The sequence below is a fragment of the Jaculus jaculus genome, chromosome 9, assembly GCF_020740685.1.
Source record: "Jaculus jaculus isolate mJacJac1 chromosome 9, mJacJac1.mat.Y.cur, whole genome shotgun sequence".
Taxonomy (NCBI): Eukaryota; Metazoa; Chordata; class Mammalia; order Rodentia; family Dipodidae; genus Jaculus; species Jaculus jaculus.
The window spans coordinates 82,416,036-82,442,645 of NC_059110.1; the positions used below are offsets into that span (position 1 = coordinate 82,416,036).

The 26,610-nt window shown below is 51.2% G+C and overlaps 1 protein-coding gene across 3 annotated transcripts in view; it reads left to right on the forward strand.

Annotated features, from left to right (window-relative positions):
• Rtn4rl1 (reticulon 4 receptor like 1) overlaps window positions 1-26,610 on the forward strand; it is a 120,459-nt gene that overhangs the window by 88,987 nt on the left and 4,862 nt on the right. The window contains exons 2-4 of one of the 3 annotated variants that reach the window (XR_006638951.1): window positions 9,040-11,035; window positions 24,386-25,048; window positions 25,274-25,328. Coding sequence is in view for 1 of the 3 variants with exons in the window: in XM_045159193.1 (XP_045015128.1) it covers window positions 9,040-10,364 (1,325 nt within the window). In the remaining 2 variants the exon portion in view is untranslated. Of the gene's footprint in view, window positions 1-9,039; window positions 12,129-24,385; window positions 25,049-25,273; window positions 25,329-26,610 lie in introns of those variants that run through there. The other 2 variants (XM_045159193.1, XR_006638952.1) reach the window with 2 other exon arrangements.

The window sequence follows — 26,610 nt, forward strand, 5'->3', positions numbered from 1 at the left end:
CAGTGGCTGGAGGCCCTGATGTGCCCATTCTCTCTCTCTTGCTCTCTGTCAAATAAATAAATAAATAAAAATAAAACACCATATATATATATATATATATATATATATATATATATATATATATATATCTCCACATATATATATGTATATATATGTATGTATGTATGTATATATTGGGGTCTTTCAATGGCCTGGAGTTGTCAATTGGCTAGGTTGGCTGGCCAGCAAATTCCAGGGATTCCTTTTCCCTACCTCTACTGGGTTTACAAACGCACACCACCATGTTGGGCATTTTTGCATGAGTTCTAAGTCCTCTGAGCTGTCTTCCTAGCCCTTCTGGGAGACTGTGTTTACTGAGTGCTCACTACAAGCCACGCCCTGGGGCTAGGGTCTTCTGAGCTTGGAACTTTCTGAGAATCATAACTTAATCCTCTCAACCACTTAGGAAGGTGCTCCCCTTACCCAATCACTGGAACTGAGCACCTACTGTGCGCAGGGAGCACACTTTTCAGGACTGCAGGAGACAGAAAGCAAACAAGTAAATGACTGTGTGGTACACATGCTGACCACAAGATGGGAGGCGGAGACAGGAGAACTTCCCGGAAGCTCTCAGTGAACATCATCAGTTCCAGATCAAGTGAGGCACAATGCCAGGACAGGAGGGACTTGAAAGTTGTCCTCTGACCTCCAGATACACGCTATGGCATGCACCCACACTCACATGCACACCCAGAGATACAAGAAAGAGGCAGAGGTCCTGGCATGTGGAGGGACAACAACGGCACTACCGTGGCCAGGGAGGGGCAGAGCGTCTGGGCTGTGGTATGGACTTGGAGGTGCTTGTGGTGAGGTGGAAGTCATGGAGGGCTGGCATGGAGGAGGAGCAGCATGTTGTGACGCAGACGTTTCCTGGGCCTCCCTGGCTGCTGTTAGAGGAGATGTAGGGACAAGAGCCGGGACGGGGGCGAGGGGACCTTATAAGAGGCCATTGCAACAGTCTAGATGAGTGATGATGGTGATGGCTGTGAGAAGTACACGGATGCTGGATAAATTCTAAAGTTGGGCCAACAGGATTTCCAGGGTGTGGGCGTGGGCTAAGGAGCAGAGCCATCCTGGCACTAGTGTTTATCCCGAGCAACTAAGAAGGGGCCACCTTTGGCAGAGTTGAAGACGTGGGTGGAGGAGGCTGTCGAGGAGGGAGAGCAGAGCTTGGTTTGGGAGGGTTACATTGGACAGTTGAGTTGTAGGCTACTCAAGGGGGTGTTGGTGTCGGGAGACGCACGGCGATCGGGCTGGAGCTTTTAGTGATCCCATTGCACAGATGAGGCAAATGAAGGTCCCGTTTAGCATCACACAAGGCAATGAGGGTTGGACCCAGGCCTTGGACTCCACAGCTGTGCTCTTCTTAGTGAGGCCCTGGGCCTCAAACAGAAGGCTGCTGCTGGTCGTCTTGCCCCCACCACATGTGTCTAGTAGTGGCGGCTGATGAGAGGAGCCCAAGTATGCCCTGGCCAACTTCCTTGTCTCCAGAGCTGAGCCAGGAAGGGGCCTGTGCTTAGAACATAAGTGGCACAAGTGCCAAGTGGCCTGAGGCGCCAGCAGCCCCGGGAGAGCAGTCAGCCTGGCCTGAGGCCGTCATCCACCCGGCAGAGAGCATTCGGTTAGCATTGATTGCACAGAGAGGAGCATCTGGCCCAGCTGGGCACAGGGGAGGGCGGGCTGCAGGCTAGAGGAGAGATTGGCCACATGGCAGTCCCACTGACCTGCCCTGGGGAGAGGGGGGCTTGAGGAAGCCGGCCATGGCATCGTCTCTGCTCTGGCGCAAAAAGGGAACATTTTTCTTTTTAATTTTTTGTTTATTTTATTTATTTGTGTGAGAGAGACAGAGAAAGAAAGACGCAGGGAGATTGAGAGAGAGAAAATGGACACACCAAGACCTCCAGCCACTGTAAACAAACTCCAGATTCATGCACCACCTTGTGCATCTGCCTTACATGGGTACTAGGGAATTGAGCCTTGAACCAGGGTCCTTAGGCTCCACAGGCAAGTGCTTAACTGCAAAGCCATCTCTCAAATCCCCAAAAGGGAACCTTTTCAGCATCAGCAAGTTAAGTGAATATCCTGATACCATGGGACCTGAGAGGGCCAACTAGACCTCAGCTGAAGCTGCCTTGCCTTAGACTAAAGGAAGCCGGGTAAGGCCCACCCTATCTCCTGCCCTCGAGCCATACATTGGGCCAGGCTCTGATGCTCTGGGTACCTAGTGTCCTCCTCTGTGCCCAGTGCTACTCCACAGGGCTGTGTGTAGGGTGGGAGAAATCCAGGTCAAGAACCTGGTCACAGGTAGAGCCAGGCCCTCCTTGGTTAGTTCTCTTCCTACTTCCAGGGTCAGGAAATTGCCGGGCCCCTGCCACACTGGTTGCCTGGCCTAGATTTGAGACACAGGCTCTGTCAATGCTGGTCACAGTGCCCAAGGTCTCTGGCCATCCCTTCCCTGGGTTTCCCCCACCTAGCTGTGCTGAGGTTACAATCTCCTTGGGAGCTCTGTCTCATTAGAGGGGCTGGGGAAAAACAGGGGCATGCCACCTCAGTGCCTTTGCACATGCTGTACCTGCTGCCTTTGTCTTCCCACCCATCCCACCAGGTCTGGCCCCACGGGAACATTCCTAAGCACATCGGGCTGAAATGACTGCTCATGCTCAGGCTGCTCATTTCTGCCTCAAGGTCCCAGGCAAGCAGAGGGGGTGTGGCTTTGCAGGAAGGATGACCTTACCTGTATGTCCTCTCACCAAGTGCTAAGACAGCTGCACAGGGCAGGGACCTGTCAGCCCAGGTTCACAGAGAAATATTCCCAGTGGGTAGAGGAACTGCCAGTGTCATTCAGTGGATCAGGGGCAGAACAACGTTGACACGTGACACAGGGCCGTCTGTAACCATGGCCTTCCACTTTCCCCACACTGTCCAGATGTAATAGGGTTTTGGGGGTTCAGGGAAAGTCCTTGAACTCCAAACCCTGTTTTTGTAAATCTGTTTTTTTTTTTAAATTTTTATTAGCATTTTCCATGATTATTAAAAAAATCCCGTTAATTCCCTCCCTACCCCCCCACTTTCTCCTTTGAAATTCCATTCTCCATCATATTACCTCCCCATCAGAAAATCTGTTTTTAACAAAGAGTTGAAATAGACTGAGAAAGATAATTTTATAACTATTACATTTATTTAAGGGAGTCAGGGGAATAAGGGAGAGTTTTCAAACCAAGGACAGGGGAATGGATCTACCACGTGGTCTGGGCCTGGGAAAAAAAACGTGAACAGGGGTTTTCTTTTCTTATTTTTCCTTTTTTCTTCATTTATTTATTTATGGAGAGAGGGAAAGGGAGAGGCAGATAGAGAAAATGGGTGCCTCTAGCCATTGCAAACAAATTACAGATGCATGTACCACTTTGTGTATCTGGCTTTAAGTGGGTACTGGGGAATGGAACCAGGATCCTTAGGCTTTTCAGGCAAGCACCTTAACCACTGAGCCATCTCTCCAGCTCCAAAAGGGTTTTTTTGTTTGTTTGTTTTAGTTTATTTTTTATTTTTTCAAGGTAGGGTCTTGCTCTGGCCCATTCTTACCTGGAATTCACTATGTAGTCTCAGTCTCAGGCTGGCCTTGAACTCACAGCAATCCTCCTACTCCTACCTCCGGAGTGCTAGGATGAAAGGTGTGAGCCACCATGCCCGGCATTTTTTTTTTTTTTCTTCAAGGTAGCGTTTCACTCTAGCTCAGGCTGACCTGGAATTCGCTATGTAGTCTCAGACTGGCCTCAAACTCATGGCAGTCCTCTTACCTCTGCCTCTCAAGTGCTGAGATTAAATGTGTGTGCCACTACGCCAGGCCACAAAAGGGATTTTCTAAAAAGGTTTATGCTTTAAAAAAATCAAAAGGGAGGCTGGAGAGTTGGCTTAGCAGTTAAGGTGCATGCCTGAAAAGCCTGAGGACCCAGGTTCAATTCTCCAGGTCCCACAGAAGCCAGATGCACATGATGGCACATACTTCTGGAGTTCATTTGCAGTGGCCAGTGGCCTTGGTACACCCATTCTCTCTCTTTTTCTCTAATAAATAAATTAATTTAAAAAATCAAAAGGGAAGCCGGGTGTGGTGGCGCACGCCTTTAATCCCAGCACTCGGGAGGCAAAGGTAGGAGGATCGCCGTGAGTTCAAGGCCACCCTGAGACTACAGAGTTAATTCCAGGTCAGCCTGGACCAGAGTGAGACCCTACCTCGAAAAACCAAAAAAAAAAAAAAAAAAAAAATCAAAAGGGGCTGGAGAGATGGCTTAGCAGTTAAGGTACTTGCCTAAAAAGCCCCCAGGACCCATGTATGCATCTGGAGTTCATTTACAATGGCTAGAGGGCCTGGCGTACCCATTCTTTCTCTTTATATATCTGCCTCTTTCTCCATAATAAATAAATAATTTTTAAAAACATAAACAAATAAATCAAAAGGCCATAAGAATATTAAAAAAAAAAAAAAAAAGCTCTTTGGGCTGAAGAGATGGCTTAGCAGTTAAGGCACTTGCCTGCAAAGCCAAAGGACCCAGGCTCGATTTCCCAGGATACATGTATGCCACATGTACAATGTGGCACATACGTCTATAGCTTGGTTGCAGGGCTGGAGGTCCTAGTGCACCCATTCTCCCTATATATGTTTCTTTTCTTCTTTCTTTCGCTCTCTTTTGCTCTCAAATAAATAAAAAAAAATAAAATATTTAGGGGCTGGAGGGATGGCTTAGCAGTTAAGCACTTGCCTGTGATGCCTAAGGACCCTGGTTCAAGGCTTGACTCCCCAGGACCCACGTAAGCCAGATGTACAAAGTGGCACATGCATCTGGAGTTCGTTTGCAGTGGCTGGAGGCCCTGACGTACCCATTCTCTCTCTCTCTGCCTCTTTCTCTCTCTGTCTATTGCTCCCAAATAAATAAATAAATAAATAAATTTTAAAAATAAAATATTTAGGGCTGGAGAGGTGGCTTAGCAGTTAAGGCGCTTGCCTGCAAAGCCTAAGAACTCATGTTTAAATCTCCAGGCCCCATGTGGCCAGACACACAATGACACAAGTGCATAGTGTCGCACATGTGCCACAAAGGGGTGCACATGTCTGGAGTTCATTCACAGCAGGCTGAAGGTCCTGGCATGCTCATTCTCTCTCTCTCTCAAAAATTAAATTATATATATATGATTTCCCACTCTGGTAGCCAGGCCACCAGAGTGGGAATTACATGGTCCTACTGGCGATGGGACCCGACCCCCAGACTCAGGCATGGAGAGGTGAACAGCCAAGAAGCCAGAAAAGGATAGAGGGTGTCCCCCAGTAAGTCTCTACTTATTGGGACCAGGGGACTTTTTCTGGAAGAGTTTGGGATAACTGGATACAGTACCAGAGTCATTTGGCCTGGGCTCAGAAAAGGGGTCCCCACACACCTGGGTAAAGTGTGAGAGAGAGTTGATTGGATGAAACCGGAGCAGACACTGGATTCCAGTTCTTCTGCAGCACACCGGTGGTGTGACATCCTTTAAGATTTCTCTCTCGCGCGCCTTTTCCTAGCTGACTGCCTAACAAAGCTACCTGACCAGTATCCTCTTACACGCACCTACCCTGTGCACTGTGGCCTGCAAGTTGTCCTGAGGCTCATTGCTGGGTCCTCCTCACACTGACACCTGCGAGTCTCCCTCCCGGACTGGGGATTCCATGTGACTAGAGGAAGGAATGAATGAGGCTGTAAAGCGGGGAGCTCAGACTCGTGGGAGGCAGGGAGTTTGGGAGTAGCAGAGCTGACAGCAGCAGAGGGCAAACCTGCAGGGGCGGGGGAGGGGACAGGAAGCTAGCCATCTCTCTTCAGCCCACTCGGGCAGGACCACGGCCCCACCCAGGCGGGTTCTAAGGAGGCGCCAAGAGGGATGCTAGGGTCCTTCCAGAGACAGATTCCTGCTAATTTGTAATCTGAAAATGCACAGCGAAGGCTCTGGCCTCATTGTTAGTACATTAATCAAGCAGCCGGTGGGGGCGGGGCTCCCAAGGGCTTCCTGCAGGGGCACTGGCGGAGCCCCGGTGACACAGCGCCTGCCCCCCTGGGAAGACACCTGCAGGGTAAACAGTCCCGTCCACGTACCTGCTGGCTTAGGCGCGGGGTGCCAGAAGTGGGCGGGGCTGCCTGAGACAGCTAGCCCAAGGTTTTGGAATCGTACTATTGGCTTTCAGGGGCATGGATGCAAACTTGACTGAGGCTCCCTCATGAGGAGGGACAGAGGGTCTGACTGCTTTGGTGGGGCCCTGGCATGTGGGCAGTCCCAAAGGTCAGAGGGCAACCTGCCCTGCTCTGGCCTGTGTAAGGAAGTGATGGTCTCACGTGGTCCTTGTGGTAACTGAGGACCTGAACCTAGTCCTTCACCAAGTCAGCTGGGGTCCCTTGTTCTCCTAGAGAAAAGCCCCCTCCTGCCTTCACCCTGTCCTGTCATCTGCCGCCTACCCCAGTGCACTCCTCGACTGGCTACTGAGCCATAGTTGAAGCCTGGGCCAGTTTGGCTGTGCTGCCTAAAGGGAGGCCAGTTTCCCCTGAGCATGGGCATCCCCTGGAGGCCCGCGCTTTGTCTGCATCTCTCCCCGTGATCCCAGATGCTTCTGAACAAGTGGTCACAGTGGGTGGGGAGAGCAGCTTCACCTCACAGCCCCACCGCACAGGGCAGGTCAGAGGCTCAGAGGGATGCAGGCAGAAGCACTCCGTAAACTCCAATGAGCTGTACAAATGTCAAGTGGTATTATTGCTAAGCCTGCTACAACCCCGCCCCCTGCATCTACAGACTGCAGAGAGGAAATGCTTTGTCTGCGCAAGACCCCCAGCAGAGGCTGTCTGGGGCCCCTCCAGCCTGAGATGTAGGACAAGCATTCTGACAACCATGAATGCCCTTGAACCTAGAGTCTGGGCTTCCTGGCAGTGACTGGGAAGAGACCAAAGCAGCCTGGGCAGGGGAGAGGGGTTCAAGCTGAGTGAGGAGATTGGAGGGGGACCTATAGAAGGTAAAGCTAGTGTGAGTCAGCCCCCCCCCCCACCCAAGGCCTGAAATGTGAATGCTGAAGGCAAGGGATGGGCTCCCCTCCGGCTGGTTGGATTTGGTGCCCAGGCTCCCAGCCTCTTGTGTGTCTGCCTCCCTCTGTAGGGCTGGGGGCTCTGGACAGTAGAAGTGGGCAGTGGGGGCTGTAGGCCACACTCAGGCCTCTAAGGGGGAGGGCTGGCAGAATGAGCATCTAGATCTTAGGCATCTTCTGGAGGGAGAAACTGAGGCAGAGACGACTGCAGGCCCGGCCTGGCCTGCAGGCTGCCCAGTGGCTGAGTGTCTGAAGGCACTGTAGAGGGTGTTCAGAGTGTGGCCCAGCTCAAAAAGGGTCTGATGCTGTGCCACCACCGCCACCGAGGTCATAATTGCTCTGCAATCGCAACTGAACCCAATTATGCAAAAACTAAATTATGTGAGATGATTTTTATGTGCTAGAAACATTTAGTTGAAGCTGGGTGATTACAGGGGGACGGGAAGCAGCTGCCACTCTCTGGGAGCCCATAACTCCCAACAGCTGGGAGCTGTCACTTACGACACTGTTTGCTGTTTCTATTGGGAACGAGTGGGTGGTAGTAGAGGTGAGTCCTGCTCAGCCAGGAGCCTAGGCAGTCAATGAGCCTGGGCAACAGGAGGTCTGGGAGCCTGGTTGGGAAGGTGGCCAGCCCAGGAGTAGCTAAGAGGATGCCTTCTCTTGTCCCACTTGCCCTGGGCACAGCTGGCAGCAAGAAGACTTGGCTGAACTGCCCCAGGCACCCTGGTTCTCCTAAGAGGCCTGGCTGAACAAACTAGAAGGGAAACAGCAAGAGGCCAACCCAGGCAAAGGGGTTCATGGCTGCCTGGCCCTCCAGAGTAGGCATCTATAGGCCTGGAGCCTGTCTCCACCTCTCCGGCCAGCCTCCTGGGCCACTTGGGGCAGCTGTGACACTGGAAAAAGGCAGGTAATGACAGTCCATAATGAGGCTGCTCCAGTAATGAGCGTGGGGCTATTACCCGACCACAGGCTGGACACATCTGAAAATAAATTATTTTAAGGGTCCATTAACGAATGCCTAATTAATGCCCAATTAGAGGGAAGCTGCAGAGGAAATGCTCTGGACAGTCAAGAGGCAAGGCATGGTTTTGCAACCACAGCCTAGGAGCTCAAACACGGTGGGGAGAGGGCAGAGGGTCAGAAGCTGGACTGGAGGGGGCCAGCCTTGGTCTTCCAGTTTCGCCAACCCCAGAGCAGCTTCCGACAACAGCCCCGGGGCCTCCCCTCGTCCCTCACAGTCTTGGGCTCTCTGTGCCTCCGCTTGGTTCAGTGAGCCATATTTTAGGAATGAGGAAACTGAGGCACAGAGGGAGTGTTGGTATTTGAAGTATGGAACACAAGGTCAACGAGGAGGCATCTTTTGAGGTGTGCTTCCGTGCCATGCACCCGTACTTTCCTTGTTTGAGGCAATCACTTAAGTAAAGTGCTTGCTCAGGAGTCCACGTGGGTATCTCCTTTGTTAGAATCACTGACTGTGACGGCACAGAAAAAGTGAACAAGGGACTTTAAGACCGGTTTGGGCTACGGTGAGTTCCCAGTCAGCCTGGGTTAGAGTGAGACCCACCTTAAACACACGCCCATGCGCACACACATGCACACGCATGGGTAGCAAGTGGCAGAGCTGGAGGCCTTGTCCGTGGGTGTATTCCTCCCCACAGCAGGGCTAACCAAGTCCAAGGGGCAGGGGGAGCTCAATCTTTCGGGGTGTGCCTAGAGGCTCTAGGGGCACAGCATGAGGTGATGGGGCCTTTACCTCCTTGTCTAAGAGACTCCTGAATGCAGTACAGAGGCATGATCGCAGTGGGCCAGGAGAGCCAAATGCCAGCCCCCCATCCCGCCCTGTGTACCCCATCTGTCTTCCACTTCCTGGGGCAGCCCCTGACTGGCTGTGCTGTCTCTCTTCCTGCCAGGGTGCTGTGTGGAACTGCTGCTGCTGCTGCTGGCTGGGGAGCTGCCCCTGGGCGGTAGCTGCCCTCGGGACTGTGTGTGCTACCCAGCGCCTATGACAGTCAGCTGCCAGGCGCACAACTTTGCCGCCATCCCCGAGGGCATCCCTGAGGACAGCGAGCGCGTCTTCCTTCAGAACAACCGCATCACCCTCCTTCAGCAGGGCCACTTCAGCCCCGCCATGGTCACCCTGTGGATCTACTCCAACAACATCACCTCCATCGACCCCAACACCTTCGAGGGCTTTGTGCATCTGGAGGAGCTGGACCTTGGCGACAACCGGCAGCTGCGGACGCTGGCACCGGAGACCTTCCAGGGCCTGGTGAAGCTCCACGCCCTCTACCTCTACAAGTGCGGCTTGGGCGCCTTGCCCGCAGGCATCTTCGGGGGTCTACACAGCCTGCAGTACCTCTACCTGCAGGACAACCACATCGAGTACCTGCAGGATGACATCTTTGTGGATCTGGTCAACCTCAGCCACCTGTTTCTGCACGGCAACAAGCTGTGGAGCCTGGGCCAGGGAACTTTCCGGGGCCTGGTGAACCTGGACCGGCTGCTGTTGCATGAAAACCAGTTGCAGTGGGTCCACCACAGGGCTTTCCACGACCTCCGCCGGCTAACCACCCTCTTTCTCTTCAACAACAGCCTCTCTGAACTGCAGGGTGACTGCCTGGCCCCCCTGGTGGCCCTGGAGTTCCTCCGCCTCAATGGCAACGCCTGGGACTGCGGCTGCCGCGCGCGCTCCCTGTGGGAATGGCTGCAGCGCTTCCGCGGCTCCAGCTCGGCCGTCCCTTGCTCTTTCCCCGAGCCGCGGCAAGGCCAGGACCTGAAGCTGCTGAGGGCCGAGGACTTCCGGAACTGCACGGGGCCAGCGTCTCCCCACCAGATCAAGTCGCACACGCTCACCACCACCGACAGGGCCGCCCGCAAAGAGCATCACCCGCCGCATGGCCCTGCCAGGGACCGGGGCCACCCGCACGGCCATCCGCCTGGCTCCAGGCCGGGCTACAAGAAGCCCGGCAAGAACTGCACCAGCCACAGGAACCGCAACCAGGTCTCTAAGGCGAGCAGCGGGAAGCAGCCCCCTGAGCTGCAGGACTACGCCCCCGACTACCAGCACAAGTTCAGCTTTGACATCATGCCCACAGTACGGCCCAAGAGGAAGGGCAAGTGTGCCCGCAGGACCCCCATCCGTGCCCCCAGCGGGGTGCAGCAGGCCTCCTCTGGCACTCCCCTAGGGGTCTCACTCCTGGCCTGGGTACTGGGGCTGGCAATCACTCTCCGCTGAGGACCCAGGGCTCCCTCACCCAGCACTGCCATATGTCCAGCAAGGAACAGAATTGCTTTCCTCCTTCTTTATTTTTTTATTTTAACAAGTGCAGGATCTGCTGGGTTTCAGAAAAAGGCTTGGAGCCTTCTGCTGCTGTCTGGACCCTACCCGGTGGATTATAAACCCAACGTGTACAGTCCTAGATGGGAGGGGTGACACATCTCACCCAGCTGTCCCAGCCAGGCCCCTGCCAGCATCTATGGACAACATCCACTCCAGCACGGTGGTAAAAGGCACATAAAGTGAATCCTTCAGCAGCAGTGATGGGACAAGTGCCCCTACCAGGAGCCAGGCTCTGTGGAATCCTGGTCATTTGGAGGGGGCTGAAGGGCCCCACCGTTCTTGAAAGAAGCAGGACTTGGAACAAACAAGGCTCTCCCAGAGCTGGCTGGGGTGACTTGCAATCTTGGAGCACCCAACCAGTTGGCATCTTGGCCTTGCCTGAGGCCAACCTGTTCCAATCTAACCCAGTGTCACCTTCAGTCCCACCGTTGGGGGTAACACCTCTCATTCCTGATGTCTCAGGCAACCCTGGCAGACCCTGCTGGGGTCAAAGAACCAATTACCAAAGGAGAGATCATCAGAGGCTGAAATTTAGAACTTTACATGCAATGAGATTCTTACAGAAGGTGCAGTTTTATACTTATGTCCACTTATATATATATATAATATATATATATACATACACACATACACACTACACACACACACACACACACACACACACACACACACAAATGCACAGGTTCCCTCAACCCACTTCCTTACCAAACTGTATGTCTTACCATGTTTATAAACTATACAGGAAACTTCTATCTGCTGAACTAAAGATTGTATGGGTGACTTCTAGAGAGAGAAAAGTTATGGGATTTTTGCCTATAATCCCACCTAGCAACAATAGTCCCTGGGCTTGCCATTGGCAAGGTGTCAGTGGGAAGAGTTAAGGAGAAAATACAGTGAGAATCACTTTAGGGGACCAATATTCTTAGATACTTAGAACATCACCTTGTTTTGATATGCAGCACATGCCCGTCTGGCGCCCTGGAGTACCCTGTCACTCCTACTGGAGAAGCTGTGTGTGTGAGGGTGAGAAGTGGGGAGCAGGTTGTTAGATGTCAGGAGCCAGGTGCTGGGGGCTAGCTAGGTGAAGATGGGGAGGGAGCTTTGGGGCTTTTAAGCCAGCAGGTAAGGCAGTATCCACAGTGTTATTCCAGTGAGTTGGACAAGAGCATCATCCTTACATTTTTGCTAGCCAGGCCAGGAACACCGTGAGCCCAGGCTTTGAGCTACAGAATTCCAACTTGAGTCTTTTTGGCCCTTTGGCTGGGGACTCGGGGAGAGCCCTGTGTGGCTTGGCAGAAGGGAGCATCTGGTGGCCTTAGCAGAAGATGAATATGAGGGCATTTCAGAAACCATCTCAGGCACTTCTGCGTTACTATGGCCCCATCCTTCCTGACCGTTCTGGGGAACACCTTGGGGGACAGGCAGAGGTTAGAGGGCCAGACTCAGGGGTCAGGAGCCTGGACAGGCACCATGCAGGGAACGGAGTGGGCAAGCCTAGTCAGGAAGAGGGGCTGTTAGCCAGGAGTCCCTGGAAGGTAACCGTGTCTTTTGCGCTTTACTCAAACCTGAATTCCCTACCAGAGAGGGTTGCGTGTGACAAGCAAGAAACGCTGAATCCAATTAAGAGAGAAAAATAATCATTAAAAAAATTATCTTGGACAAGAACCCTGTTTTTCATTTTCTAACCCCGCATTCCTGATGGGGTGGCAGATCTTGGGCTTTGGTGGGGTGGGCGAGCCTGGCCAAGCTTGGCTCTGAGAACACAGAACACTTGTTGGCAAGAGGCACTGTAGGGATCAGGGGCACACTGACTCACACACACACACACACACACACACACACGCATGCACGCACACACTTGTTCTCTCTTCCATGGTCCTTCCCTCACCCGCACAGAACATGATTCATTTCCCACATTCTGGTTGCACGGGGTCGGCACCATCTCTGTGTCTCTCCTCAGAGCAGATTGGTCCTGGATTCTTCCCGGCCTGTTCCCAAGAGCCGCAGTTCTAGGGTGGGGAGAAGGGAGGCTGGGCAGCTGCTGAGAAGGAACAGCCAGTTCCTGGGCTCCAAACATTTTCCAAGAACCCAGGGACTGATCAGGACAGCAGAGGGCAAGGGCCTGGAGGCTATGTCCACCTCTCTAGCTTCACAGAAAAGAATCTGTTTCCCAGATAAGGAGCTGAGGATTTTGTTTTGTTTTTTGTTTTTCCAGGTAGGGTCTCATTCTAGCTCAGGCTGATCTGGACTTCACTATGAAGTCTCAGGGTGGCCTCGAACTCACAGCAATCCTCCTACCTCTGCATCCCGAGTGCTGGGATTAAAGGCGTGCACTACCATGCCTGGTCTGAGGATTGTTTTTGATACAAGATTCCCTGTCTGGTGGCTGCAGAACAAGTCTTCTTGGGCCTTCTCTGCTCTGACCCAGGCCAGTGCCAGGGCCTGGCTGTCCCTTAGAATCCAAGAAGGTTGTTATATTGTTGATTTCATTTCCAACCTCAGGCAGCAAGGCCCTCCGTGGGAAAATCAAAAGTCTAACTACTTTATTAATTTTTTAAAGAGGCTTAGCAAGTCCTGTAAGGTGGAAGTAGAATGGCAGCAGGAGAAGCTCTAATGTCTGCTAAATGTTCCATCTCTGTCCACCTAGTACCATCTCAGTTGCCAACTGTCATTGCAGGCTGGGTAGTGGGACCAGGACTCTAGGTATATTTTTAGAAGCTTTCTCTCTTAGGAGGTAGAAGGAACAAGGCAGCTCTGTTGTGGGTGACATCATTTGTCACTCAGAAGCTCATATGTTACACATTTGCAATGACACCATTGTCCCAAACATAAAACAAGTTGACACGTCAGAGGCTAAAGCAGAGCCTCTGTCTCCACCAGACCCAGCCACTTCCCTGTGTCATTTAGAGCAGGGCATGCTGTGGAGTCCTGTCCGTCCCCAGGGGGCTGAGGTCATCTCCTTCTGTTCCTGGTAAGGAACAGAACAGTCTACCATTTTTGCTCAGGACTTTTAGCAAGCCCCAGGAGGGACCTCCTCCTCCCCTTCTGCTGTCTCCCACCAGGCAGCCCTGTACTCTGGAGTGCCAGGAGGACAGAACCTGCCCTGCTGGGGACGTGGTTGCCCATGAGTCTCCATGCAAGCTCCTCCCATGACTCGAGAGTTTAACCAGCTCCCTGTTGTTGTTCGTTCAACAAGTACTAGTCAGAGGCCTCCACGTGCCAGCTGTTGTCCAGGCTCTGGGACATAACAATGAGAAGACGTGGCTCTGCGAGGAGCGCAGCTGTGGAAACAAGCATTCTCAGTATAGAACTGATGCCCATGTTAGCGTCTAAAACACAGGTCTCAACTGGGGTTGGGGAGTCAGAGCAGGCTCCCAGGAGGAGAAGACAGTGCCGTGGTCTCAGGAAGCAGGAACGCGGGGAGGATTCCAGGCTAAAGGCTGGAGGCTCACACTAGCTCAGCCTCTGGGGTCTGTACAAACAACCATACATTAAGGACAGGCATGCTGTTTGCTTGGGATGTTGGGAGACAAGCTGGCAAGGGGGAGGTTTGGTAGAGGGTCTCACTCAAAGACCTGAAGTGGGGCAAATGTGTGGCTCCCCACTTGGGCTCTTCCCCACCCGCAGCCTTTCCGCGGGCACGTGGCTTTCCGAGGCACCCCAGCCGCTGTTCCTCAACAGTAGGTTTCATCATCACCACTTGCCTCTTGTGCTCAGCCAGATCCTCCTTTCATGCCAGCAAGCTGGAGCACTCGCTGGAAATCTGCCTGGGCCACAGTCCCATTCCCAGACACCTGCTGCTTCCAAGCTCGGAATGGATCGCATAAGCATAACGTTTAGTCTCTCCAGCCTGCATTCCTGGCTTTCCTATCCCCATAGCCCCACCTTCAGCTGGCCAGACACCTGCTGCTCAAGGCCCCTGCTCCAGGGGATCACTAGCAATGGCATGCTTCTGGGTCCTCCCAGCAGGCATCTTTGCTACCAGGGAACGAAGAATCCCAAGTAGCAAATGTTCCTCCCCTAGCTAATCATCCGGAACCTCATGGCCAGTTGGGCCCTGGATCCTATGAGCAGGTCTGAGGAAGTGAAGGATCGAGGAAGGCATCTCCATGGATCAGGACAGGCTTGGGAGGGGGGGGGCGGGGGCAGTTAGCTAGACAGTGAGTTGGGAATCCTCCACAAATACTCACTTGAGTTAGTACTAAGTTCCCCTCTTGGGCCAGACCCCACCTGGGCTGTGGGGATCCTCTACACTGACCTGGAGGAAACCAGACTTCTTTGTGTTTGTTTTTCTCTGTTTGTATTTTATTTATTTATTTATTTATTTGAGAGAGAGATTAGCAGAGTGAGAAAATGGGTGCACCAGGGCCTCCAGCCACTGCAAATGAACTCCAGTTGCATGTGCATCTGGCTTATGTGGGATTCCTGGGGAAGCAAACTTGGGTCCTTTGACTTTGCAGGCAAGCACCTTAATTGCTAAGCCATTTCTCCAGCTCTTTCTTTCCTTCCTTCTTTCTTTCTTTTCTTCTTTCTTTCTTTCTTTCTTTCTTTCTTTCTTTCTTTCTTTCTTTCTTTCTTTCTCCTTCCCTTTTTCCCTTTGGTTTTTTGAGTAAAGTAGGGTTTTTCTCTAGCCCAGCTAACCTAAAATTCATTATGTAGTCATTATGTAGTCTCATTGTGGTCTCGAACTCACAGTAATCCTCCTACCTCTACCTTCCAAATGCTGGGATTAAAAGCATTTGCTGCCACACCTGGCTATATTTTTCTGTCTTTTGTGTAGCCCAGACTGCTCTCAAACTCACTACGTGGCATAGGCTGGCTTTGAACTCCTTCTCCGGCCTCTGCCTCCTAAATGCAGGGATTACTGGTCTATACTACACGCCTGGCTTATTTGTGTGCTGCTTTGGTTTGACACAGGATCTTTCCATACAGCCCAGGCTGGCCTCAAACTCACAATCATCCTGCATCAGTCTCCTAAGTGCTGGAGTTATAGACATGTGCCATCACACTTGGCTTATATGTACATTTTTTGATCAAGTATGGGCTGGCGTGCATTTTGCTGAGTCACCTCCAACACCTGTTTTGAGGCCTCATGACCTGGCTGTGGCTGTATTCAGCTCAGCAACTCTCAGCCCATCTTCCTCACTTCACCTCTCTTTAAGCAGGAGTTCAGCCCATCAGCCATTACTGCATCCATGTCACCAATCCCCTACTATCAGCTCATAATGGGCCAATTTTCTGTTACCTTCTGCCTACTTGGAAAATATCTTAACAATCTCTGACTGTGCATTAAAATATCCTTTATAATTCCATGCTTCCTATCTTTTTAAAGCATTTTTTCTACTTTATTTTTATTTATTTATTTGAGAGGGAGAGAGAGAAAAAGGGAGAGAGGGAGAGAAAGAGAGAATGGGCGCGCCAGGGCCTCCAGCCATAGCAAACGAACTCCAGATGTATGTGCGTGCCCCCTTATGCATCTGGCTTACGTGGGTCCTGCATGCGCCCCCTTGTGCATCTGGCTTACGTGGCTCCTGAGGAATCGAACTGAGGGTCCTTTGGCTTTGCAGGCAAACGCCTTAACCGCTAAGCCATCTCTTCAACCCTCCTATCTCTTTGTACTCCTCTAATTTTCCCTTTTAACTCACTGTACCTCCCATATAAATCTCTAGGTCTCCCTCCCCCTTTACAGGCGGTTAATAAATACAAGCTCTAAAATATATACATAAACACCTATTGTTGGCTAAATAACTCACAGCACAACCAAAAAGCCAGAAAAGAAAGCCCTGAGTGATGAATACTTCTCTCTCTTTGTCTCTCATTAGCCTCTTGTATCTTGAGGAGACTACTAAAATCTGGGTAGTTTATAGCCTTAAAAGTCCAGTGGGCAAAGGGCCTAATGTTGCCTCAGGGGAGGAGAAAAAAATAAAGTAACTGCAGGGCATACACTGACTGGGCTCTCTCAGAGCAATGAGAGGTGGGGACAAGGAGAGCTAGTGTAGGGAGCGGTGGCTAATTTAAGTGACATTTCATTGGGCCCCTTACCTCCAAAAGAAGTGGGTCAACCTCCTCCAACACACAGCGCCAGCCTGCACTGCTCTGGCCCGCCCCCCATCTCTCCTTTCAGTTCTCATTTCTCATTAGAGCCGTTAGTTTCTAAGCACCAGGAGGGTGGAGAAGGCTGTGCCTTTGTGTCACTGGTTTCTGTGTGGCAGCGTGCACACTAATGGCATGCCTGAACGGCAGAATTTGACATTGCTGCTGCAAAATGTGCTCAGGTCACTGTGCTTTCCAAATTGGCTGAGGCACCATGCCACCCCACGATCCTTTGCCCAGGCAGCTCGGAGCCCCTGCCAGTCTCGGCTTCTGCTGCTCCCTCCGAAAGCCTCGGAAGAGAGAGGCAACGAGACATGTATTAAACTCTTCAATCTCTGTAAGTGTCATTTCCCGGGAGACCCGCTTGGAGGACGAAGGCAGTGGCAGGGCTAGGGACCTAAACATGTAGGAGGCGTTGGTGTCTCTGTGTCACCTCCCCCTACCCACTGCTCTTAGGTCAGTCACGGGCATGACAACAATGTCCTGTGATGGCAGCATCTAGGTGGCTGCTCACCATTCCAGTCAGAGTCCAGGGACAGTCACCGCAGAAGACTTTCTTAGTGACAGGGGGCTAACAAGACAAATCAGTCGAGGGCGGGTACTGGATGGGCACAGGGAGATGGTCTCTGAGCAAGACACAAAGGGCATACCCACATAGTGGCACATGAGAAGAGAGGGCACAGCTCCACAGGGCAGTCATGTGGCCAGTGAATGAGAAGCAGATAGACAGGAGGGCACCATGGAAAGGCACTTCACATACACCTTAGCCAGGCATGGCATCTTACCATTCTCCCTCATGCAGCCAAGTGTGGGGCATTCACATAGTCAACAGCTCTGAACTCCAACAACGTGACAAGTCCCAGCCAGGCTGTGGGCTGCCTGAGTGAATGAGGCAGGCTGCTGACATGCAGGCTACCTTCCAGCAGAGGAGGTAGCTGGTGGAAAACTGGATCCCCATTTATTTTATTTTATTTTTTGTTTATTTATTTGAGAGCAAGAGGCAAAGGGAGAGAGGGAATGGGTGTGCAAGGGCCTCCAGCCACTGCAAATGAGCTCCAGATGCATGTGCCCCCTTGTACATCTGGCTAACGTGGGTCCTGGAGAATCGAGCCTCGAACCAGGGTCCTTAGGCTTCACAGGTAAGCGTTTAACTGCTAAGCTATCTCTTCAGCCCTGAATCCCCATTTATTAGATATAAGGATAGCCATTAGGAGAGGAGCACAGGGATTTGTCATACAGATGTCACTCAGAATGGGTAAAGGATGGGGCTTTGTGCCACCTCCTCACAAGCAGGCAACCATCCTCAGGGTGCTTAATGATAAGAGGACAGATTAGATCTGAGCACTGAGCCAAAGTGTTTACCACTAACCCTAGGCCCTGAAGGGATTTCTCTGACTCCCAGGCAGTAGAGAATTCCTAGGAGGCTGTGATGCAGCTCCTGTCCGGTGAGGGCCTGAGGCTCTGTGCTCCCTCAGCCAGTTGGAACACATTGACATTCTCCCCCTCACAAAGGGTCACCGGGGTCTCCCAGGTGTTTTTATTCTATATCCAGACGTCTGAGCCTCAGAGGCGCTGAGGTCTTTGACCCCTCATTTCACAAGCCTGCCACCAGGAGAGTCTCTCACTGTTTTATCTGAGTCATTTAAAGTGCCGCCTGCTTAGCGAGCGTCTGACACTTTGCTGTAGAGGGCACAGACTTCTGAATGTTCTCACCTGCCTCTCTTCCAGGAGATGGCCCCAGGGCTGGCGCTGTCACCTGTGCCTTATGGACTGGCCAGAGCCGGCCAGGAGAGAGGCTTAGTCCCGCTCTGGGTGGGTCTTAGTGTGTGCAATGCAGGGCTTTGGTGGAGCCTGGGCATTCTGGAAGTTACTGTGTAATCCCCGTTGCTGCCAACTGTTAGGGCTCGGGGGCTGTGAACTCCAAACCTACAAACTGCCCCCTCCTGCTGCCATCCTCTCTGTCCCTTCCACATCACACTACAGATGACGGTCCCTCTGCCAGCCATGTTGTATGTGGTGAGCTTAGCTGCCTTCCAGATGAATGTCCCTTCAAAGCTGGGCATGGTGGTTCATGCCTTTAATCCTAGCATTCCAGAGGCAGACATAGGAGGATCACCAAGTTCAAGGCTATCCTGAGACTACATAGTGAATTACAGGTCAGCTTGGGCTAGAGTGGGCTACCTCGAAAAAAAAGAAAAGAAAAGAAAAATAAAGAGAAAGAAGGCTGGATGACTTAGCAGTTAAGGCACTTGCCTACAAAGCCAAAGGACCCAGATTCGATTACCCAGGACCCACGTAAAGCCAGATGCAGAATGTAGCACATGTGTCTGGAGTTTGTTTGCAGCAGCTGGAGATCCTGCCATGCCTATTCTCTGTCTGTCTCTCATCTCTCTATCTCTTTCTGATCGCAAATAAATAAATAAAATATAAAAAAGAGTCAGGCGTGGTGGCACATGCCTCTAATCCCAGCACTTGGGAGGCAGAGGTAGGAGGACCGCCATGAGTTCAAGGCCACCGTGGGACTACATAGTGAATTCTAGGTCAGCATGAGCTAGAGTGAGACCCTACCTTGAAAAACAAATACTAGTAGTAGTAGTAATAAAAGAAAGAATGGGAAAGAAAGAACAAAAGAAGGAAATCTGATGCCTAGTGTTTAGATTGCCAGAACCCACATAGAGCCAGATGCACACACGTGCACATGTGTGTAATCCTAGCACACCTACAGCAATGAGAAGCAGATCCAGAAAATTCCAAAGCTTAATGGCCAGCTAGTCTGGCATTTGCAGTGGCAAAAAACAAGAGGGATCCTGTCTCAAACAAGGTGGAAGGTGAGGACTGACACCCTGAGGTTGTCCTCTGACTTCCACGGCACGGCACAGGTGCACCCATACACACACAGAAGGAGAGGAGAATGAAGAGGGCTGGGATATCTCGTTCAGTGCTTGGCGAGCTTGCGTAGCATGTTCACTACCCAGGGTTCAATCCCCAGCCTTAGGGGGGAAACGCAGCACAAAGAGCATTGAGCCAGGTTTCCTTATATTAGTCAAGTTTCCTTATATTAAAATCTTGGGCTGGAGTGATGGCTCAAGTAGTTCAAGTGCTTGCTTGCAAAGCCTGACAGCCTGGGTTCAGTTCCCCAGCATCCACGTAAAGTCAGATGCACAAAGTGGTGCACGCATCTGGAGTTCATTTATAGAGGCAAGAGGCCCTGGAGCTCTCATACTCGCTCTTGCTCTCTCTCTCTCAATGGCTATGAAGCTGAAGATGACTTTGAACTTCTGGTCCTTTTGCCTTCACCCACCCTCAGTGCTGGGATTACAGGTGTGGGCCACCACCTCTGGTTTTGTTATGATTTTTTAAAAATATTTTTATTCTTAGGCCGGGCATGGTGGTGCACGCCTTTAATTCTAGCACTCGGGAGGCAGAGGTAGGAGGATCACCATGAGTTTGATGCCACCCTGAGAATACATAGTGAATTCCAGGTCAGCCTGGACTAGAGTGATATCCTACCTCGAAAACCCACCCCCCAAATTTATTTATTTATTTGATGGAGAGAGAGAATGGGTGCATCAGAGCCTCCAGCTGCTACAAATGAACTCCAGATGGATGCATGCACCACTTTGTGCATCTAGTTTATGTGGGGCTTGGGAAATCGAACCTGGGTTCTTTGGCTTTGCAGGCAAGTGCCTTAACCGCTAAGCCATTCCTCCAGCTCTTGTTTTGTTTTTGAGTCTGGTGCTGGGGATTCAATCCAGGGCTTTGTGCATGCTAGCAAGCACTCTACTATTTGAGCTGCATCTTCATCCACAGGCAGGGTTCTTTTTTTAAATTAAATTAAAAATGTTTAACTTATTTATTTATTTATTAGAGAGAGAGAGAGAGAGAGAGAGAGAGAGAGAGAGAGAGAGAGAATGGGTGCATCAGAGTCTCTAGCCACTGCAAACAAACTCCAGACACATGAGCCACCTTTGTGCATCTGGTTTACCTGGGACCTGAAGAATCGAATCTGAGTCCTTAGATTTCACAGGCAAGCGCTTTAACCACTAAGCCATCTCTCCAGAGTCCCAATGGAACACTGGAGGAGAAGAGTATAAGGGAAGAGTAGATATCCAGAAACCTTCTAGAATGTGATGCAACACCTTGTGCATCTGGATTATGTGGGTTCCAGGGAATTGAACCTGAGTTCTTAGGCATCACAGACAAGTGCCTTAACGGCTAAGGTATCTCTCCAGTGCCCAAGAGAACTTTTCATCATATTCTGAAATTAATTACCTTTCCACTAATTCTGGGCATGGTTGTACATCTCCACCTGACACACAGGTGGCGCTGTGCCCTTTGGGGTGGCTTATCCTTGACAGCAAAATCAGTATCAAGAGCAGCAAAGGCTGTAGCAAAAATAGCCCTTCCTCTCCTCTCCCCTCCCCCCTGCCTCCTCCTCCTCTTTCTTTTCTGAGATGGAGTCTAGGTATGTACTCCAGACTTTTCTTGAACTCAGTACACAGCTCAGGCTGCCCTCAACCTCACAATGCTCCTGCCTCAGCCTCCCAAGTGCTGGATACAAGCATGCACTACCATGCCCAGCTCCAGCTTGGTTTAGATCAGTCTCTTCCTCACTGTCCCACACAAGGGAAATTAGGTGAGGGAGTGGGATTGAAAAGGTTAACCTGAAGACAGCAGGATAACAGAAGCCCAGGCACTCTGCTTCCCTTGCCTTCTAGAAGCCGTGCAACCCGGGGAAGCAGAGCCCCAGGAACAGTGTTTTCCAAATACTCATTTGCAGACAAGGGGCGCCTGTGATTGTAATTTCAACTGATTTGCGATGAAACATTAATGCAGTGGGCTTTTCATTAAGCCAAATTTATTCAATCTAAAGATAATCCCTTATTCTGAAAGTGCATCTTTTTATTTTGTTGGCGAGGGATGCTCTAAAAAGAACATCCTTTCATAAACTAATGGTGTTGGTACATGGCAGAGTGCTATTTCCCAGGGCTTCTAGTTGGCCAGAGAAAACACTGGCAACCCAAGGTCCTTCCAAATCATATCTGGAATGTTACCGTCATGCGTGATCCCAAATGCTATGCATGGTGGTGTTGGGGGAGTTGGCCATGCCATCCGTCCTCACCTTACCCATCCTCATTCAAACCTAGGGCTGCTTGCCTCTGTCCTATCCTTCCTCTTTATTACCCGCCCCTCCGTTATTTGCAAACAATTATCTTCAATAACTAGTCAATTACCCTTAAGGACAACCATAGGTTTCCATCAGCAAACACTGATGTTCTTTTCTTGGGTCTTTTCATGAATCTAATATTAAGTAAATGCTTTATTTACATAATGTCAAATAGATCCCCTTTAGAAGGGTTTGGGTTCAATGTCAATGGGGATGGGTGTTGGAGGTCTTCTGGAAAACAAGATGAAGGGACTTACACTGGAGGTGCTTTAAAAGGTAAGATGCCCAGGGGAGCTATACAGTGTGGGGCCTTCCTCCCCAAGCTCATGAGATCTGAAAGTGCTGGCCTCAGCCCTGGGAGTGGATCATTCGGAAGAGCCTGCCTCCTGCTGACCACAGCTGTAGCCCTCCCCTCCCCCAGCCTCCTGTGGGCATCGCAGGAGCTGGGAGCCAATCGCTTCAGGGAACAGGATTGAAATGTGTTCCTCACCCTTGGCTGCTCAGAATGGCTTTATCCTGGGTGAAGGCCGACCCAGGCCAAACGTGGCACCTGCCAATCTGAGGGCCCAAGGTGCTGGCAAGGCAGGCTCTAGCCTTGCAGATATAACTAACTCCATTATGGTCCTCATGTGAAAAAGCACTGGGAAATGCTACTGTTTTATCTCTTGGCAAATATGCCCTTTTCTTTATGCTTTGGGCCTTACCTGGTGACTGAACTTGTCTCCTCATGGGCAAAATAACAGCAAGAAGCAACTTCTTTCGAAGTTAGAGGGAAAAAAAAAAAAAAACCACTGAAGTGTACCCCTGCTGGGTTTCTAAAGAGCTGTTTTCTTCCTGAGCTCTATGGCATGGTGGCTCTAATCGGAAATTTCTTTTTAATCATAGCAGGAGTCCCAATTAGCGTGTTGGGTAATCTTTCAAGTAGAACTGGGAGTTCCATGGCCATAGAGAGCAGAGGCAATATTCTGCGTGAAGTCCCTGAGAAACAAGGCGAGAAGACGGTGCTGTGGGCCTGTGCACATGTGTGTCAATGAACATGTGCTTCTGTAGACCGTCTCCTATTCCCAGCATGCACCCCAGGTCTTTTGATCCCCCAATGCTATACTGGGACCACAGGGACTGGAGTGGAAACTCCAGCATGACCTGCCTGCAAGCCAACATGCCAACACATAGGCACACACACATGCCTCTGCCTCTTCCTGAGTGTATGGGGGTGGGGAACCAGGCAACCTTGCAAGGCAGTAAGCATGGAGTTTTGGAGGGGCACCTCTGCTCTACAGGAGATGGGCTATACCCCAGACTCAGCCGCTGCCGCCCAGGGCCAGCTCCGGCCTCACTCCGCCAGTGACCTACTTCCCTTTGTTGTTGTTTTTGGAAGTGCTGATGTCAATGCAGAACTCAGCAGAGAGGCTGAGTGAGAATAAGAGGAAGAGAGAGAAGGGGGAGGAGAAGGGACAGAAGAAAGAGGAGGGATAGAAAAAGCAGGGAGCATGCGTCAGTGGAAATACTGTGGCGAGGCCCCGAGCGAGCGAGCGGGTGCTGCGTACCTTTACTGGCCCCACAGGCCCCACCCAATCCAGCTGAGACTGATGCGGGGGGAGGGGGACTGTGGCCTTCAGGCCCAGCAGGCAGGTCCTCCTCTTCTCCTCCACCAGCAAGGAGTGGGAAGCGGTGCCCGGGTAGGTATGCCCAGATATGCCTTCCTTGGGGGAAGGAGCCCGGCATTTCAGGCACCTCTTCTCTTTCCTGAGCACCTGGAGGTTCTGCATTGGCATCCTTGCTTGCCATCAGAGCGACGCTGAGCACAGCCACCCTGGCACTTGGGACTTGGAGGTTGTCACACATGCTGGGGCTGGAGGAAATTAGTCTTTGGGGATACTGAAGGCAGTTTCCCCTGTTCAATGGCTCCTTGATAACCCACATGACAGAGCTCTGGTAGCGGCTTGCCTGCTCTCACCTCCCATTCTCGGGTGCCCCAGAGAGCTGTAAGGTTTGGGGTGAGGAGAGCCCCACACTGTCAATGCAGAAGGGATGCTGCAGAGAAATCATTGCCATGTGCCACCTACCCTCCTGGGCTCTAACACAGCTCAGCTTCTTCATTCTATAGTTGGAATGGTTGGGCACACCTTTAATCCTAGCACTCAGGAGGCAGAGGGAGGAGGATCTCTGTGAGTTCGAGGCCACCCTGAGACTACCTAGTGAATTCCAGGTCAGCCTGGGCTACAGTGAGACCCTACTCTGAAAAAACGAAACCTGAACAAACACAGTTGGAGTGAAGTTCAGAAACTGTCTCTGACCTATTTGCAAGCCTTAGCAGTGTCGCCACTGTCCAGCGCCTGCTGCTGAGCAGAACCCATGAGTGAAGCATTTGGTCACATCTCCTCTGCTGATCCCTTCTTTCCCCGGGACACTTGGTCAACACATGTTTCATGATGAAACAGTGTCCAATCCATATCTGCACCCAGTGGAAAGCGATAGGCCTCATGACTCCACAGATACAATGCATTTCCCACACAAGTCCTCCATTCAGGAGGGGCTGGGGAGTAGTGGGTGAGGCGCTCCTGCTCACTCGTGGACCCTTTAGCTCCCAAACAAGCATGGTACATGATTAAAGTAATGATTTTCCTGCTCTGTAAGCTCATACATTTTTTTTCAGATACAGAAGAGACAAAGCCCTCATATGCTGAAATTAGACCCTGAAAAATAGGTTACCTGACAATTACTCGTTTCTAAGTGGAGCATGATCTACTGGCGGGAGCTCCGGATGGGCTGCTGGGGCTGTGCCTTCGCCTCCCAACTTACTGCTCTTAACCTCACAGTCCCTCGGTTTCTAGCCGGGATAATAATTCTCCCTCTTCCCTCCCTCCCTCCATGGGCTGGTAGAAGGCGTAATGAATCAATGTCTGAAGCACTCTGAAGAGGCCAGGCTTGTGATGCCCGTGTAAGTACACAGCCTCACAGCCACCTCTCGAATCTACATGGAACTGATTTATTTACCTCCCATGAAAGAGACAACAATCATCATATTTACACTTCACGCCGCCGCTCCCTGCATTTCACTACAGCACCCCCTCCCTCCCCATAGCTGGGGACTCCATTAAGCATGCAGCCTGTCCACGGAAAAGGAAGACAGCAGCCCTCTGCCAGCCTTGCAGATCACAGCCTTCTTGCCCATCATCATCTGTCCTGGAAAACCACTGTACACATGAGGTTTCAGCCTCTCCACAGGAGGGTGAGGACATGAATTCCATAGGTAAAAGGCTTCTTTGGAAATCAGATGCTGCCCGTAATTAAGAAGTGAAGCAGAAGTGCATGAAAGGTAAATGGATGTTGTTTAAATGTTGCGTCATCTAAAGAGTGCCCCGGTGCTCAAGTTCTTTGTTGCCATGCAGGGCTGTGGACGGGTGGCAATTAGGCTGGCACAGGTAGGGCTCACCTGCTGGGCTGGAGGAGGGCAGGGACACACCGTGCAGTTATTGCTGTTGGGGGCAGCACTGGATTTTCTCCCTTCTTTTCTGGCATTTGACAGCCCTTTTATTTTCAGCAGCATTCAAGACTTTGGTGCTCTTACACAGAAAATAATATTAAAAGAAATGAAAGAAAAAAGAAGTGGGGGAAGAATGAAAGGAAAAGGCCTGAAAGGTTCTTATTAGTTTTGAAGATCCGAAGCTGCTCCTCAGGCATTCAAACCCGGCTGGGAGAATCCGTGATGGCTACGGCGTGTGGCACTGGCAACAGGGCCCCCGGCACAAGAGCTCCTTGGGTGCCGCCTGCCAGGAGACAGGATGAATGGATCGTCCGTCCTTACAGCACCGCCCAGGGACTGATTCCCCAATACTCAGGCATGAGGAAGATGTCAGCAGAGGTCCCTAAAGAATGATGTCTCTATTTCCATGCTAATCCTGGGCTGCCCAGGAAAAGAGCGGCTTCCATCTGAAAAGCAGGACCAGGCCCCCCAGAGCTCAAAGCTCCACACTCAGGGGTTACATCGTCCTTCCCGGAGAAGGCAGGGAGCTGTGTGCGGGTGGCAGAGGGTGGGGTGGGGTCACCCCGCATCCCCATCCCTCCATGGGGCCCGCCTCCAGGCCCCTCCTGGGCTGATCTGCAGCTCCGGAAAACAGCGCTGGCTCATGCGTGTCTCCAAAGGCACGCCACTGTGGGTCCTGCCGGCTTATCTCACCAGTGCTTCTGAGATCAAAACCCCTTAAACTCGTTAACTAAAAACTTTGTTGTGGGAACAATACCCACCAAGGTGCGGGACATGGTGCCAACTCTCATGAAAGTGTCTTTTAACATGAAAAGTCACCGCCAATGACAATGGGCACTTGGCCGCCACGGTTCAGAGTTAGATATGGAGGGAAGGAAAAGAAAACAGCTGTGCCCAGGTCCAAACAGATTAAATTCATTGCTGGTGGCTGAATGTTGTTGATTGTATGTGCTTTTTGCCACTTTCTCTTTCTCTCTCTCTCTCTTTCTTTCTTTCTTTTTTTTTTTTCAAGATATGGTCTTGCTCTAGTCCAGGCTGACCTGGAACTCACTAAGTACTGTTAGGGTGGCCTCAAACTCATAGCAATCCTCCTATCTCTGCCTCCCAAGTGTTGGGGTTAAAGGTGTGTGCCATCATGCCCAGCTCTCTCTCTCTCTCTTTGAGGTAGGGTCTCACTCTAACCTAGGCTGACCTGGAGTTCACTATGTAGTCTTGGGGCAGCCTCGGACTTATCATGATCTGCCTACCTCTGCCTCCCAAGTGCTGGGAATAAAGGCACACACCACCACATTCCACTCTTTATAAAAAAATTTTTTTTTAAATTATTTGAGAGAAAGAGGGAGAAGGAGGGAGAGAGAGAGAGAGAGAATGGGCACACTAGGGCCTCCAGCCTC